At 36.7% G+C, this 15,423-nt stretch overlaps 1 protein-coding gene across 14 annotated transcripts in view; it reads right to left on the reverse strand.

Moving 5' to 3' along the window:
- setd5 (SET domain containing 5) overlaps nt 1–15,423 on the reverse strand; it is a 165,767-nt gene that overhangs the window by 29,590 nt on the left and 120,754 nt on the right. For all 14 annotated transcript variants that reach the window (XM_048547472.1, XM_059649794.1, XM_048547475.1 and 11 more), the window contains 4 exons: nt 14,974–15,282; nt 13,229–13,471; nt 11,534–11,675; nt 6,674–6,924 (listed from right to left, as the gene is read on the reverse strand). In XM_048547472.1, coding sequence (XP_048403429.1) covers nt 6,674–6,924; nt 11,534–11,675; nt 13,229–13,471; nt 14,974–15,282 — 945 coding nt within the window. The remainder of the gene's footprint in view (nt 1–6,673; nt 6,925–11,533; nt 11,676–13,228; nt 13,472–14,973; nt 15,283–15,423) is intronic.

Below are 15,423 nucleotides of genomic sequence, written 5' to 3' on the forward strand. Positions count from 1 at the left end.
TAGAGGTGCACAATGGCCAGATTCAAGCCATATGTTCACAGGCTCAGTAGTACACTGGTAAAGACAGTGTCAAGAATCTCTCTCAGTTTCAGGCTTCACAATAATGCTCTTCAACTTTAAGAGTTATTTGAGGCAATTTTAAACGTATTCTCTGAAATGTCACTTAAGTTATCAAAAACATCATCCTTCCTTAGTGATAAGTTCTGGCTGGCCCACTTTGCAGCGCAGTAACTCAGTTCGAAAATAAGCTGTTAAACACTGTTCAGTGTCATGAGTATACATTTTTTAAGCATAAAACTAATTCAAATTCATGCTTGTGGTTTTAAAAGAACAAATGCAAAAGAATTCAAACAGGCAATATTGTAAAGACAAAGGCTGGTACTTTTGATATTCAGATAGATCCTTAAAAAATACAAATAATTTCTTTATGGTGGCACAATTCAGAGAAACATTTGATCCTTTGACATTCCTCCTCAGTAAATTGTTATGATTTCAGAGAATGAGATGTTCATGCTTTTCTCAAGATGAATTCTACCAGCATTTTAGGGTCTATACTGCCCACTTTGAGTTATGTAAAATGAATGTTATCTTGCATAAATATAGGCACTAACATATTTCTTCATTCTCATACTCAAACTGCAGAATAGAGGTGACAATGTGACAACTTGAAGTAAATACTACACATAGAAACAGAATAGTAACTAATGCAGTAAAAAAAAAGAAAAACACCCCAAAACTAATTTTTTGACCTCAGAACACAAACCAGAAAGGAATATTTTGAAGGCCATTTTGATTTACAAACTATAACTTTCTGTCAACATAAATCAATTCAAATCATAAACTTATACCATGCAAGAATATCAAATTAAGCTTGTAAAATATTTTGGGTCACCTATATAAGAATCTAAGAGAACACACTTCATGGAATAGTTCTCAAAATCTAAACACCAGCAAAGGAGTACACTTTGTAAATAGAAGTGATGGGGTTCACCTGTCAAGAAAAGTTTAAATCAAAATTCTCTATAAAAGATATTAGTTACACATCAGGTACAAAGCCAAATTCTGGAGTTTGAAAACAAAGATTTTGACTGGCTTTTTTTTTTTAAAAAGTAAAGCTGAAAATATGAACCGAGTTCTTCCTCTGCAATGCACTGGAATATCTCAGAAGAAAATACACATTTGCACAGTGCCTGTTAACTCTGAATTCTATAGCCTATTTAAATTGGAAATTGGAACAAAACAGAGAGATGTCAGTAAAGTCTAGTAGCAGCTTGATAGAAATCATGTCAGGTGGCTCATGCTAGAAAGTAATCTAATCTAATGTAATCCATCTGGAAACAAAAAGCCATTAGTGCAGGAATGAACAAATTAGCTGTGATATTAGAATGAGGAAAATAATCCGAAAGGAGAAGAAGGAAACAAATCTACTCAGAGTCTTCCTCTCTTCATTCCAGGCTGTTTAAAAAAGAACTCATAATATTAGTTAATGAAGAAAAGTAGGTCCTTCAGATTAATACCAGCCAGGCTGCAAATTCTAACGTGCCAAAAATTAGCAACATAGCATCCTATTAGCCATCTTTTTTGAACTCCCAGCTTCTCAAGCATCAATTAGTGCAAATTTGAGGCAAAGTTTGTGCATATTTCAAGTGCCTTTTGGAATTGAGACTGTTTGAGCCAATGAAGTTTGGCAAAATAATTCATCTAACCATTTATTCTACATCAGTTTTTTTTAAAATTACATTAAATCCAAAGCTTTTGATGTTGTGAATTCTGATGTAAATTTGGTCCAAATCTCTTTCTAAAATGACAGTGACTCACACATGAATTAAATTCCAACTACAAAAAGCATGACTTCCTGCCCCATGGCAAAGCAATCAACTCAGAAACCTGACTGTTCTCCCTTCTACCCCAACTCTGAACAGAATTACAATGTCAGCCCCAACTGTGACTGAAATCACAACTTAGTCTCTTGGTTTGTTGGGCTTAGCATAATACACCAAGTGTTCAGCCAATGTTGCAACTTTTGGATTTTTTTTTAAGAAATGCATTCTAACTTTCATTGGTGCCATAATTTAATTCAGTCAACAGCTGGGCACAGACCTGGGCTAAAGAGGAAAATAAGCCAAGGTCCATTTATGATTATTATTCAGTGACCATTTCAGGGAACCCTGAGCATTTGTAACTGGAGGAGAAGGTTAGATTTTGCTCTCACACCACTAAAGCTCATAGATAAAGGAAGGCCAATTGGTACAAGTGAAAACGTATTTGAGAGGAATCAATTTCTTCAAGAGATTAAAGGAAAAGAACTGGATCATTCCTGGCAACTGCTGTCAGGCTTTTGGCAATGTGATTTATTGCAAGCTGCTGAGAAATATTTGAAAGTTGCAGGGCCTATCTATAGGAACAAACAGCTCACCATCACTGAGATCAGGAAACAACATCTACCGGCAATTTTCTATCATGCCTTGGTCACCAATCGATTTGGCACAATGTGTGTTAAAAAGGGCAACATTTATGACATTGTAAATATTTACAATACTGACCCCGTAACGTCTAGTTAATTTCTGACAGCAGCTTCCACTAACTGTCTATGCAATTCAACACAGCAAACGTTGGTAATCCAGAACCCCGGGCTAACGCTTTTGGGTCATGGGTTTGATTTCCAACATGGCAGATGGCGAAACTTGAACTCAATAAAATCTGGAACTGAAAAAGGTTAGTCTAACAGCATTATGATTGTCATTAAAAAACCATCAGGGAAGGAAATGTGCCAGCCTTATCCACTCTGGGTGATGCAAGACTCCAGACTCTCAGAAATTAACTGCCCTCTGAAATGACCTAGACAGCCAATCCATTCAAGGATAATGAGGAATGGACAAAAACTGCCAGTGACTTCCACATCTCACTTAAGAATTTAAAAACCTGTAGAGGCTAAAACTTATTCCTCAAAAAAAAAACACAAAGAAACCAGACTCATTAATATGGTCAAATGGCACCTTTTATGCAAAAATTGGTTATCACTCCTTACATAAACAGTGATTATCCTGAAAAGAAAGATTCACCCAATACGTAGCACACTGGATCGAGGAGACGTGAAAGACTTTTTCTCAACAGAATACCTCTCTTCTTATAAAGGATTTGTAGAACTTTATCACTCTCTAAGAACTCCTGATCAAAGTTTTTCAAGTATTGTACATTTGCTTCGTTGAATCCTGGATTATACTCCAAAGAGGCGTTCTCATGCTACTCTTCTAGAACTTGCAATGTCAGCTAGAGAGCAACGGTCAAAAATTTAGGCATGAGATCATAACAGTTTTAACATTTGATGATTAAGGAGGTGTTAGATTGCTTATCTCAGGAACCTGAATACTGAAATCATCTATAAGTCTGTGAAACTTTCAAGCAAATTGGGAACAGCAGATACCAACTGTGAAAAAGATCAGCATCAGAATTTAGAAGAAGAAAGAAACTTGGCAATGGAAATGGAAAATGAAACTTTACATCTTTGAAAGTAAAGGACTGTGCATTGGTTAACTGTATATTGGAAATAAATTAATTAACTGGGCAAGGAAGACTTGTAGTAAGACTTGAAAGTACTGTCAAATTTGAAGCTTTCAAAACCTATAAATTGTGACAAATTTAAGTAGTTAATACTAAATTGAGTGACATAATCAGAATGTTACATTTCAAGACATCAGAATTAATACTAGTCTAATTGTGCTTAGAAAAGGTTTAGACTGCATTTCTGAGATATTGAAGTGTTCAAAGTGTTGGTAAATAGGACTCTATATTTGTTAAATATTTAATATGAAAAGACAAAGTTATGGTGAAGTGTAATTATCATGCTTTGAATTAATACATATTTGCACTTGACTGACTGAAAAAGATCTACAATATGAACTACCATATAGAGTACCATATAGACCAGCGAAGACCATACAGAGCATTACATCTCAACAGTACTTTCAGTCTGAAATGTCTTGACATTATTCAGGTGTATTTGAATTTATGATTTCAAAACTTCACTTCTATAAATGATACAATGAACCAAAAACAGCTTGCAATTACTCAAGGAATATGGGAGCATTTCTATAATAACTACACAATTCTCTTTAAAGGTCTTAATTTAGAATAAGCTCACACTAAAAGCTGTGTTCTCTGCATAATGTCTTTTTGGAATGCCACTTTATAATGTTTACTGTCAAGACATTTATAGGAAAATGCTCTTAAATATTTTATGGAAGAAATATAAGCTGGTTGAAGAACCTTCAAAAGTTGACAGGGCCACTTGACTCAAGACAGCATGAATGCTAGCAACATGGATTCAATCTACTAATCCTGAGTACACCACATCCCATGTCATGGGCACATTAACAGGGGAAGCATTGGAGTTTCAAGCCTCCTTCCACAGACAGACATTGAAGTAAATTAAACAAATGCTAAGCAATCCTTTGCATGTGAACCAGCAGGCATGTAGGTAGAAGTCAGGGAGTCAAAGATGTGTCAAAATGTAAGTTGGTATCTAGGGGAGAAATTCTGAAAGGTTAATTAAAATCAAAGAAATATACCACATACTAAATCTTTCCCACTAATATTTCTTGTTTCACTCAAAATTCTAAAGTATGAAACAGAATGCTTTGTAGAAGCAGAGGTAGAAACATTATGGTGTCATTTTCCTAAAAGTGGGATTAATGCTAACGCTGACATCATGTATATTAAGAGTTAAAAATGAAAGTAAAGTTTAGAACATAAGCATCACCTTTTATTGATATAATGTAAAATGCAAACAACAGAAAATTATATTGACCTTTAATAATCTGTGTCAGTTAATGAAGTTCCAAACAACTGGTTAAAACGACAGGTCACAACTTTTGTCTTACGGGGATCAGGAAGTGTATGAAATGAAAACTGCATGAACAAAGCTACTGGATGTGTGATTTTATTGAAATAGCAGCTGTAGGGTTTTAAAAAAGATCTGGAACATATCCCACAATCCTGACAGCTTAATATTTTGCTTTACTGAAGATCAAAATGTCACCAGGTTGATTGAAAAAGTCTGGAGGGTATCTAAACCAGCCATCCCCTAAATGTTCAGAGATGGTAAGAACTGCAGACACCCGAGTCAGAGATAACACAGTGTGGAGCTGGAGGAACACAGCAGGCCAGGCAGCATCAGAGGAGCAAGAAAGTTGATGTTTCGGGTCAGGAGGTTAATTTTCCTGCTCTTTTGATACAGTCTAGCCTGCTGTGTTCCTCCAGCTCCACACTGTTATCCCCTAAATGTTATTGTAGGAAAACTATTTCTGCTATTTGTTATTGTCATAAAACCATAAACCCAGCTACAAATACAGAGAAAGTTGAAATGATCCCCACCATCTTTTTAGAGGGTGCCATTTTGGAACTATGCTTTATACTTTCTTCCACTTAAAAACAATCAATATTGTTAGAACATTCTTCCTCATATTAAAGTTTTATAAAACTACTCCAATGGGTAGATTCCTACATTTATATTCACACCATAAGATATTGAGCACATGGTGCAGCAAAATATTTAATTTTCTCTTCTTTGATTTCAATTTTTTTGGCTATTGGCCATCTGTTTCTGTATCAGTGGAATGCAATGAAATCAACCAATTTGATCCCTATTCTGCGTAGCCCTTTCCTTTCAAATCCTTGCAAACTCAGCAGCACATCAGCTAATACACAAATAAAAGTTTTGCGAAGTAGAGAAAGGGATAAGCTAAAAAGTAAATTAAGAAAAACAATTAAAAGGATGGTTTTGCTGTTCATGATATGATTTAACACATTTTTTTCTTTGCAATGCATTTTTCAGTTATTTCAAAACTAAAGCTTAATTAAGACAACAAGCGTATAACTGGATGAACACAGCAGGCCACGCAGCATCAGAGAAGGAAAGCTGAGGTTTTGGGTCCAGACCCTTCTTCAGAAATGACTAAGTAAATAAGAAATAAGTAACTGGGCCTTATGGTTACTGCTGTTAAGAATAAGATCATGGCTAAAGGAAAGACAATTTTGTTTTGTACAATATGCATGTGGAAGAGGTAGGGCAATTGCATTGTATATATTAGGTGCACTTCACTCTAGGCTTCAAAACTGCACATTTGTTGACATACTGCTGACGGTAATTAGTACGAGTAAGAAGGTCGTACTAGAGAAATTAATGGAGTTGAAAACTGATGTGTCCCCAGGACTTAGTATTTTACACCTCACAGTAGCTACAGAGATAATCATGCATTTTTGTTTTATTCATTTACGGAGATATGGGTGTCACTCTCTGGGCCAGCTCAGCTCTAAGACTGGTGCATTCATACTCCATACATCTGGTCTCTCAGCTTACAGCAACACCAAAAATTAATTTTTATGATCTGTAAATAAAAATTATCCTCAATGCTCAGTAATTCAATCAAACAGTTAGAATCAATTTACTAAAGATAATTTATTATAAAAGCCAAGTGTGAGGTGCATCTGGCTCCAAACTGAGTGCTTGTTCAGTTGGCGTGAACCCATATATTTACATATAAATTAAGTATTTTTTAAAAATTCTGTCAAACAAGGTACAACATTGGAACAGTTTTATTTTCTGAAACAAAACTAAAACATTAATTTGCATCTTAAATGTTGATGGTAGTCCCTTTATTGGAGATATATTTACCTCAAACTGTAGTGGGGTATTACATCGGCTAGCAGCATGGGAGTGAAGGGGAGAGTAAATTACATTAGATCCATTTTTCTTCTCCTCTTCTCCTGGAAACAAGGTGCAAGGCGTCATTACTGTCGGGCTGGACATAACTGTATCTGTGACAGATGCAGGCGCTGATAGTGGACTACAAGGTCCGGGCAAATCAGTCACACTCACGTCTGACAGATACCGTGCTTTTCGCTTCTTCAGAGGCGTTATCAACTCTACAAAACAGAGAAGTTAATCGGACATTCCATTATAAATTGCAAAGAAATAAGTTTTACACAAGTTAAGCAGCTGGGATACGTTAAACCTGTGAATATTTCAATACTGCAGTTATTCTTCCCATTGTAGGTTTGAATTATTTCCAAAAAAAATCCCAAGTATTTTTGCAGATATATCAGAACACAGATCAAAGTGCTTACCACTTGCCAACTTAGCAAAATAATTTCAAGCCTTGTATGTTTGAAGAATCTTTAGAGATGAGTGACCACAATGTCATAGAATTTCACACTGTCCGAAAAGTGAGGTAGTTTAATTTGAAGCAGAAGTGTTAAATTTGAGTAAAGGAAATTCTGAAAGCAAGGGGTACAAATTGACTGATTTAGAAAAATACACTAAAAGGCATGACAAAATAGGCAATGGGCAGGCTTTAAAGAACAATTACATTGTTTACAGCAACTGTGCATTCCTTTGTGGTACAAAAACTCAAAACAAGTCAATATTTAAAGAAAAGGCTTCTGAAAGACCAGAAATAGCAATAAAGATGTATTCAGGATTAGCAAGTTTTCAGATACAGCAAAAATAATGATTTATACACTTTTACTTACACACACACACACACACACACACACACACACACACACACACACACACTAATCTAGTTTAAAATCACAAAAAAAGGAACTGTGAAACTGTTCCAGGTATGTCAAAAGGAAATGGCTGGCTAAAACAAATGTGGGTACATACAGGCAGAGTCTGGAGGAAATACACAAATGGCAGAGAAGCTAAGTTATTACTTTGTATCTGTTTTCATTGAAGAAGGTACAAGGAATCTCCCAAGAGTTACAGATCCAAATTTTTATACAGAATGAGGAGCTGACAGTAATTAGTACGAGTAAGAAGGTTGTACTAGAGAAATTAATGGAGCTGAAAACTGATGTGTCCCCAGGACTTAGTATCTTACACCTCACAGTAGCTACAGAGATAATCATGCATTTTTGTTTTATTCATTTATGGAGATATTGGTGTCACTCTCTGGGCCAGCATTGATTGCCCACCCCTAACTGTCCAGAGGGCAGTTAAGAGTCATCCACATTACTGCTGGTCTGGAGTTTCATGTAGCCCAGATTTCAAAACGATGGCAGATTTCCTTAATTAAAGAACTGTTGCAAACTAGATATGTTTTTGTAACAATCAACAACGATTCCACGGCCTTTATTAGGCCAACTCTTTACTCCATATTATGGACTGAATTCAAATTTTACCATTTGCCATGGTGGGATTTGAACACATGATCCCAGCCCATTGGCCTGCGGTTCTGGATTGCTAGTCCAGAGACACTGCCTGTACGACCAACTCCTCAAAGACTTTAAAGACATGCACCATCAATAATTTGCCAAATTTTAAACAGAAATCATTAGCTGTATGGTAACTTGATTATATTTTGCTGCTCTATAATTGCTTGTGCATTTTGGACATGTTTCTGATTTGAGAGTTCACTCCTATAATTAAACAGTTGATTATGTTTCGACAGAAGGAGCTGACAACTAGTGTATTTTTTCACCTATGAATTACGTTTTCTTCATAATCGACAAAGCTTGCAAATAAATGGTTTCTGATCTTTATTTACTACGACGTGTTGCAGGCCACAGGTCAAAATCAAGTGAAATCCATAACCAAACAAGGCAACATAGTGCAGAAGACAAATAGAACAAAGTTGAAAACGGAACAAATAAATATTTATACAGGGAAGGAATCAATCATCTTCTAAAAGTCTGCAGGCATCATAAGCTAACAAATGTCATATAGTCATGAATATCATCTCACATTTTAGAAAGGAGGAAGACTTCAAACAGAAATCTATAATCTTATCAGCCTCACACCTGTAGCAGTGAAAATGCTAAAAACTATCAAAAAGGACATGATAAACAGACTATTGGAGAAAAATAGTTTGATTAGGCATAATCAATAGCCATTTGTGAATGAAAAATCAAATTGACAAAACTTGGAATAGTTTTGAGATTATTACTACACAAAATTGTTAAGGGGAAATCCAGGGACAAAGTATTTTTGGGTTTCCATAAGGCATTTGAGAAGGTTTCTCAGGAAGTAGATTAGCAAAATTGATGCACATGGGATAAGAGTTACTGTACTGGCATTGAAAGGATTGGCAAAGAGAGAAATCAGGGAGCAGGAATAAATGGGTTATTTGCCCATTGGCATCTGCTCATAAAATATATTAATGGTTTGGATGTGAAGACCAAATGAAAAATTTCCAGATCTACAAACTATACAAAACTAAATGGAATGTGTACTAGGAGGGAGATGTAAAGTAGCTTCAGGAGGATTTGAACAGGTTTAGTGAGTCGGCATGAACATGGCAGATGAAGTAAAATTGGGAAAAAGGTGAGGCTATTCGTTTCAGGAGGAACAGATGTGCAGGCTATTTTTTTTTAAAATGGTGACAGCTCGGAAAGTGTAGACGTGCAAAGGGACTTGAATGTCCTTATCAATATGTCACAGAAGGCAGTGACAAATATACAGATGCGGCTAATGAAAAATTGGCCTTCACTGCAAAAGGCGCAGTGATGTCTTGTTTCAAATGTCCAGGAAGACTCTGTTTCCAACAATTTTGTGTTGGAAGGGGAGTTCCAAAGATACAACCGCTGAAGAAAAACATTCACTGAATCGATTTCAAATGGGCGATCTTTAATTCTTCAAATAGTGAGCCCTAGTTCTAAATTCTCCCTAAAAAGGAAATGTCCTTTCCATATCTCTTCTATCAAGACACTTCAGGATTTTGTATGCTGTAATCAAGTCATCGTTTCCTCCTGAACTTCGGAGGATACAAGCCTAGTCTGTTCTACCAATCCTCCTAAGACAACCTGCCCATTCTAGGGATATTAGTTTTGAAAATCTTCTCTGAACTGCCACCAATACCCGAACGTCCTTCCTTAAGATGACTAATACAGTGCTCCAGGTGCAATCGTACCAGTGTCCCAAACAAATGAAATATAATCTCCCTCCTCTTGTACTCAATTCCCTTGCAATAAGTAATAACATTCTATTAACTTTTCTAATTAGAATTTGTGCCCACATATCATGAAATTCATGCACATAGATATAGATTCCATTGCATCTCAGAGCTCAGCAATCTGTCACCATAGCAAGATTACTTCTTATTCTTCTTGCCAAAATGGACAATTTCACATTTCCCAACCTATTTGCACCCTTACGTAACAAATTCATGTATTTTTGTAACCTTCTTCGGTCCTCTTCACAACTTATTCCCTGTCTGTGTTGTCAGTAAATTTGGCAGTTGTTCTTTCCAAGCAGTCATTGTTATAAATTGTGAACAGTTGAAGTCTCCAACCTGGATGCCTGTGGCACAACATTTGTTACACCTTAACAAGATGAAAAAGACCCAATTACACCTACACACTGTTAGCCAGTCAATCTTCTATCCGCACCAATATGCTACCCTTTACACCCCAAGCTTTTAATTGCCACAACAGCCTTTGTTGGGACAGTATCTAGGGATACAATAAAAGAAAGTTTAAGATAATGAATGTGGATATATAGACAGTACTAGGACTAAAGTAATACACTGGAAAAAAGCAAGCATTGAGGCAATAAAGGGTGGAATCAAGGGAGATAAACTGGAGAAAAATATTAACATGGCAGAAGAACAGTAGGCAATATTTCAAAAGGAAATCAACAGCATTCAGGACAAATATTTAACACTAAAAATCAGAGTAAGACTGAATGCTGAAAAAGGCTGAAATTCAGGAGAGTTTTGTACATACCAGAATGCAGTGCTGCACTGAGCCAAATATAAATGAGAACTCAAAAATCTGAAGTATGGTGGTGAATTTGCATTTGAGACTAAATTGGGAGGATGCAACCAGTAAGGGAGGAGGATAGAGAAACAAAATATAGAGAAGTGCACAGCTGTTCATTTTGGTTGGAAGAATAAGGCGATCACTTATTCCTTGGCAGATAAGAAAATAAGTGGGGTAGAAGAGTAAAGTGATCTAAGAATATAGATATTTATTAGCCAATAAATGAAACCGCAAAAATTGATGACATCCTTTTCAGCTCCTAATAATTCTGGTGGACCTGCACTATACCTTTTCCAATCTATCAAAGTTAGTGATAGAATCATGTAAACATGCTATGCAATGCTTAGAAGATGAAGAGTAAAGAAGCTGCTGGTGTGGAGCACTGGAACACTAATGAGAAAGAAAATCATTTGGGTTACTTCTCCCGACAGTTGCATTGTGACCTGTGCTGAAAAAATACATGCACTGAAATCAAATGAAAATGGGATCAGGCTTTGATTTGATGCCTTGCCAATAACAGAACAGTGGTCTGAGATTTGAAGAATAACCACATGATGGAAGTAATGGGTCTGGGATTATACCTTCATCTATTATTCAATACTTAATCACAACCACTTCCTTACAGGGATACACAGAAATCATAAAGATGTCATCCCATGCTCATTTCATTACACCTCCTTGTGGACGTAGATAGGAATAGATAATCTGGTATGTCAGTTTGCCGACTTTGCTTTATATGATAAGAACAAAGGTGATGTTTTCCACCTACCAATTGAAGCAATGGGGCTATCCCGTATATCAGGAACAGTGCTGCTGTCACTGCTTTGGTATAAAGGTGATGTTTCTTGTCCTTTATCTGGTGCATGGGGAGTTTGCACCATGGCCTCATCCATTGCCTGTTTTATCCACCTCTGAAATGAAATAACAGATTAAATATTCAATATGGTTTAACAATCCCATCTGTGGGGAGGTTACACTGTACAGAAACATAAATAAAATTGAAAACGCATAGCAAACACTGTCAAACGTGTGAAACAGAATCACAGTGAGAAGCCCATTGCAGAAACTCATGAAAAATGCAGTTACTGATTTATTTTTACAAAATCTGACAACATTAAGCCTTTTTAGAAGACCTGATGAGTAATATGATGAACTAGTATTGAATTTACAATGAGTTAACAGCATGTTCACATTTAGTCCTCAAGTCTCTAATTTGGTACTGCAATTTTCTAGTTATACTTGCATTGGAAGTATACACATCCTATTGAGATTAACTCAAATTCTAACTCAAACAAAACTTAGAGGAGAAAGCACTTTAAACCAAATGTGAACAGAATAAAGAATACACTCAACCAAACAAGAACATTTTTTTCAAAAAACTAAACAATTTCTGCAACTTGATTAGCAGCATTTAGCCCCAGTTAGGTTTCTACTCAGTTTGCAGCATTTTGTTGAGCTGGTACAATATTATTGCAACAGCATAATTCAGTCTAACTAAACGACAGAAACATTAACCAAGGTAATGACAGGCATGGATAGAGTCGATATGCAGAGACTTTTCCCCAGGGCAGGATTGACTGTCACGAGGGGTCATAGTTTCAAGGTGTTAGGAGGAAGGTATAGAGAAGACGTCAGAGGGAGGTTCTTCACCCAGAGAGTTGTGAGCGCATGGAATAGTTTACCAGTGGTAGTTGTGGAAGCGGAGTCATTAGTGACATTTAAGCGACTGCTGGACATGCACATGCACAGCAGTGAATTGAAGGGAATGTAGGTGAGGTTATTCTATTTTTGGATTAGGATTATTCCACGGCACAACATCGTGGGCTGAAGGGCCTGTACTGTGCTGTACTTTTCTATGTTCTATGTACAACTTGGGTTATTTTCTTAGGAGAGCAGATATTGTACTGTGATGCTCACCAGGCACCGTAGGCTCTGAGTGAATACAACAGTCATCATGTGATTGTGCTTTGTGGTCATCCACTCATACACAGGGGGTCAACCAGTGGGCTATATTCTTTGGCTTGTAATCCTATACCTTTAGATGATGGATTCCACCAAAAGGTACAACAATCTGTTTACTCAACTTACACATCAGAAAAAGTAAAAATCACCATGAAAAAGGTGCTGTAACTTCAGTATTCCACAGAAGTATAAAAAAACTGCCACATTCTGTCAAAGTTTGCTTGCAACTAAGGCAAGCAATGACCAAGACGAGTGTTTTGGATAGTCAGTGGTGTTAGGGAGGATCCTCGAGTAGAATGTTACGAAATGAGGAATACAAGAAGCTTTAAAATCTAACATCTATTATTCTAACTTTAATCTAACACTCAATGTTGCTTGAACATGAATCTCATATAGTTAACAGATCCTACGTTAAATTTCCAACACAGACACAACATGTCCCAATGGGCTCCTTCATAAACCTTCTCCATGTTTAGGTTGTACGGTTGTTGCACAGACTTACTTTTTTGCAAGATCCATAGTTGCCATCACACACAACTCTTTGTCTTCGTCTTTCAGGAGTGAAGGGGGAACCAAAGCGAATGTAGTGTTTAGGGGTTGTGCAAATGTGTGGGTTGTGGCTCAGGCCTGGCAGCATGTTCAACGTTGTTGCCAATACAGTAGGATCAGTTGTGATACGCAATGGTCGGTCATATGGACATTCTGATCGCTCAACCTTGTCATTCAACCATTCTGTAACCAAATACTGAACCAAAAGATGGGGAAAAAGTTACAGCAAAAAGTCATTTGAAGATTCCATGCAAATTCTTAAGCTCCTAAAGTGTCTGTAATTTACCATGAGGCCTGTCACCAACATATTTTGATTGAAACACTAAATTGCTGAATTCAATCTAATTTGACATCTAAAAAGCAGCCAATTCCAAATTTAACAGTAGGAAATTGGTTAGTCTTGATCACTGATTTTGTTAAGGTTTGATTTTAACTTGTATCAAAAAAACATGAAGTACAAATAGGTGATTGAATTGAGCAACAGGTGCAATGCTAACAACCTAAATGGCAAAGAAATTAAGTTTTACAGTTATAATATGCATTATGGGGTTGGCCTATGACTAATGGAAACTTCAAGTAGTTTCAACACCAGTGCTATTCACTTCTAAGGGACTGCCAGGAAAAAAAATTGATCCATATAAAAGAAAAATAATTTGCAGCATCCAAGTTCCTAATTGGTGAGAAAGAACAGCAAATGTACTATAAATACCGGAAGGGTGTGACTGCACTAGGGAGGATGCAGATTTACCAGGATGAACTGTCTCAGTTAGGAGAACAGACTGGAGGGCTGGACTGGTTTTCCTTATAGCAGGGGGTGGTCTGACTGAGGTGCACAAAATTATGAGACGCATAGACAGAGTGGAACATGAGACTCCATGGTAGGTGTTTCTAAGACCAAGGCATAAGCTTAGGTTGTAAATAAGTGGTTCAGAGGAGATTTGAGAAAAAAATTCTCCCAAAAGATGGTAGAAATATAGAATGTGCTACCCCATTTAATAATCATCTGGATGAGCACTTAAAATGCCCTGGCATAGTAGGGTATGAAGTAAGTGAAAAATGGGATTAATGCAGTTTGATGTTTGCTAATCAGCATTGAAATGGTGGGCCAAAGGGCCTGCTTCTACTCTGCAACTCTATAACAATAAGGCACATTGTTTGATATGACTTTATCACTAGGAAATATCAGGAAGGCTGGTCATTTGCACTCATGCTGGAATTATACCTGGTAAAGATAAATCTTTGTTGGTAGTAAGATAAACAAGTTTAAAGAAAACTTCCAAATAGATCACTTTTAGAATCATCAAAAGCATCATTGAGCAGACAAATACATTTCATGCGTCTAACCAAAACACTAATCTGGGAATTTATGGATTTTATTGATGAGATGCAAGAATATCATGCACATTAACAGTACATAATTGCCATATATCAATTTGGTTACCAAATTACTTCAATACAAGATGAATTTTGGAATCATAATTTAAGAAACCTGTACAACTTAATTAAAAGTCTCAATTGTGCTTTAATAAAATATTGGATATGTGTAATTCACCAGGTTTTGGGGTGGTGGCAAATAAAATTTGTTAAACTGTCCAAAATTAAGGGAATCCAACTTTGTTCTATATTTGTGCCTGTAAACCTCTGGAACCTTTTACATTAAGCAGTCCAGGAGAGCGCGATCAGCCAGGTCACACTTACCCTTTTAGTTTTAGGATACTTGAGGCTGGTTCGATTTGTTTGGGAGGAAATAATAGTTCCCGATGTCGTCTCAACTCCTGGAGTTCCCATGCTTGTCACACCTTCTGTAGTTGTAGAGTCTGTCACAACAGCTCCTGTTGCTCCCTCCTCAACTGCTACAACTGGCGGTGGTTCTGCCTGGCTGCTTGCTTGTCGCTGTCGACGTAGTCGTTGTGCTGAACTGGAGCGATAGCGTGAGAACCGATTTTTGGGTCTGGGTTTGGTTGGTTTTGTTGCAGGAGGTTTAGCAGGCTTCTCTGGAACTTGCTCCTATAAACAAAAAAATGTTCTTCAGGAAAACAGAATACCTTCTAGAAGCTGAAAATTATTCACTGATGATTTTCTCTTTAAATAATCTAAATGGTGAACCAAGATAATCTAAGAGGAATTGTACTATCAAACTGAGATTAT

The sequence above is a fragment of the Stegostoma tigrinum genome, chromosome 11 (assembly GCF_030684315.1).
Source record: "Stegostoma tigrinum isolate sSteTig4 chromosome 11, sSteTig4.hap1, whole genome shotgun sequence".
Taxonomy (NCBI): domain Eukaryota; kingdom Metazoa; phylum Chordata; class Chondrichthyes; order Orectolobiformes; family Stegostomatidae; genus Stegostoma; species Stegostoma tigrinum.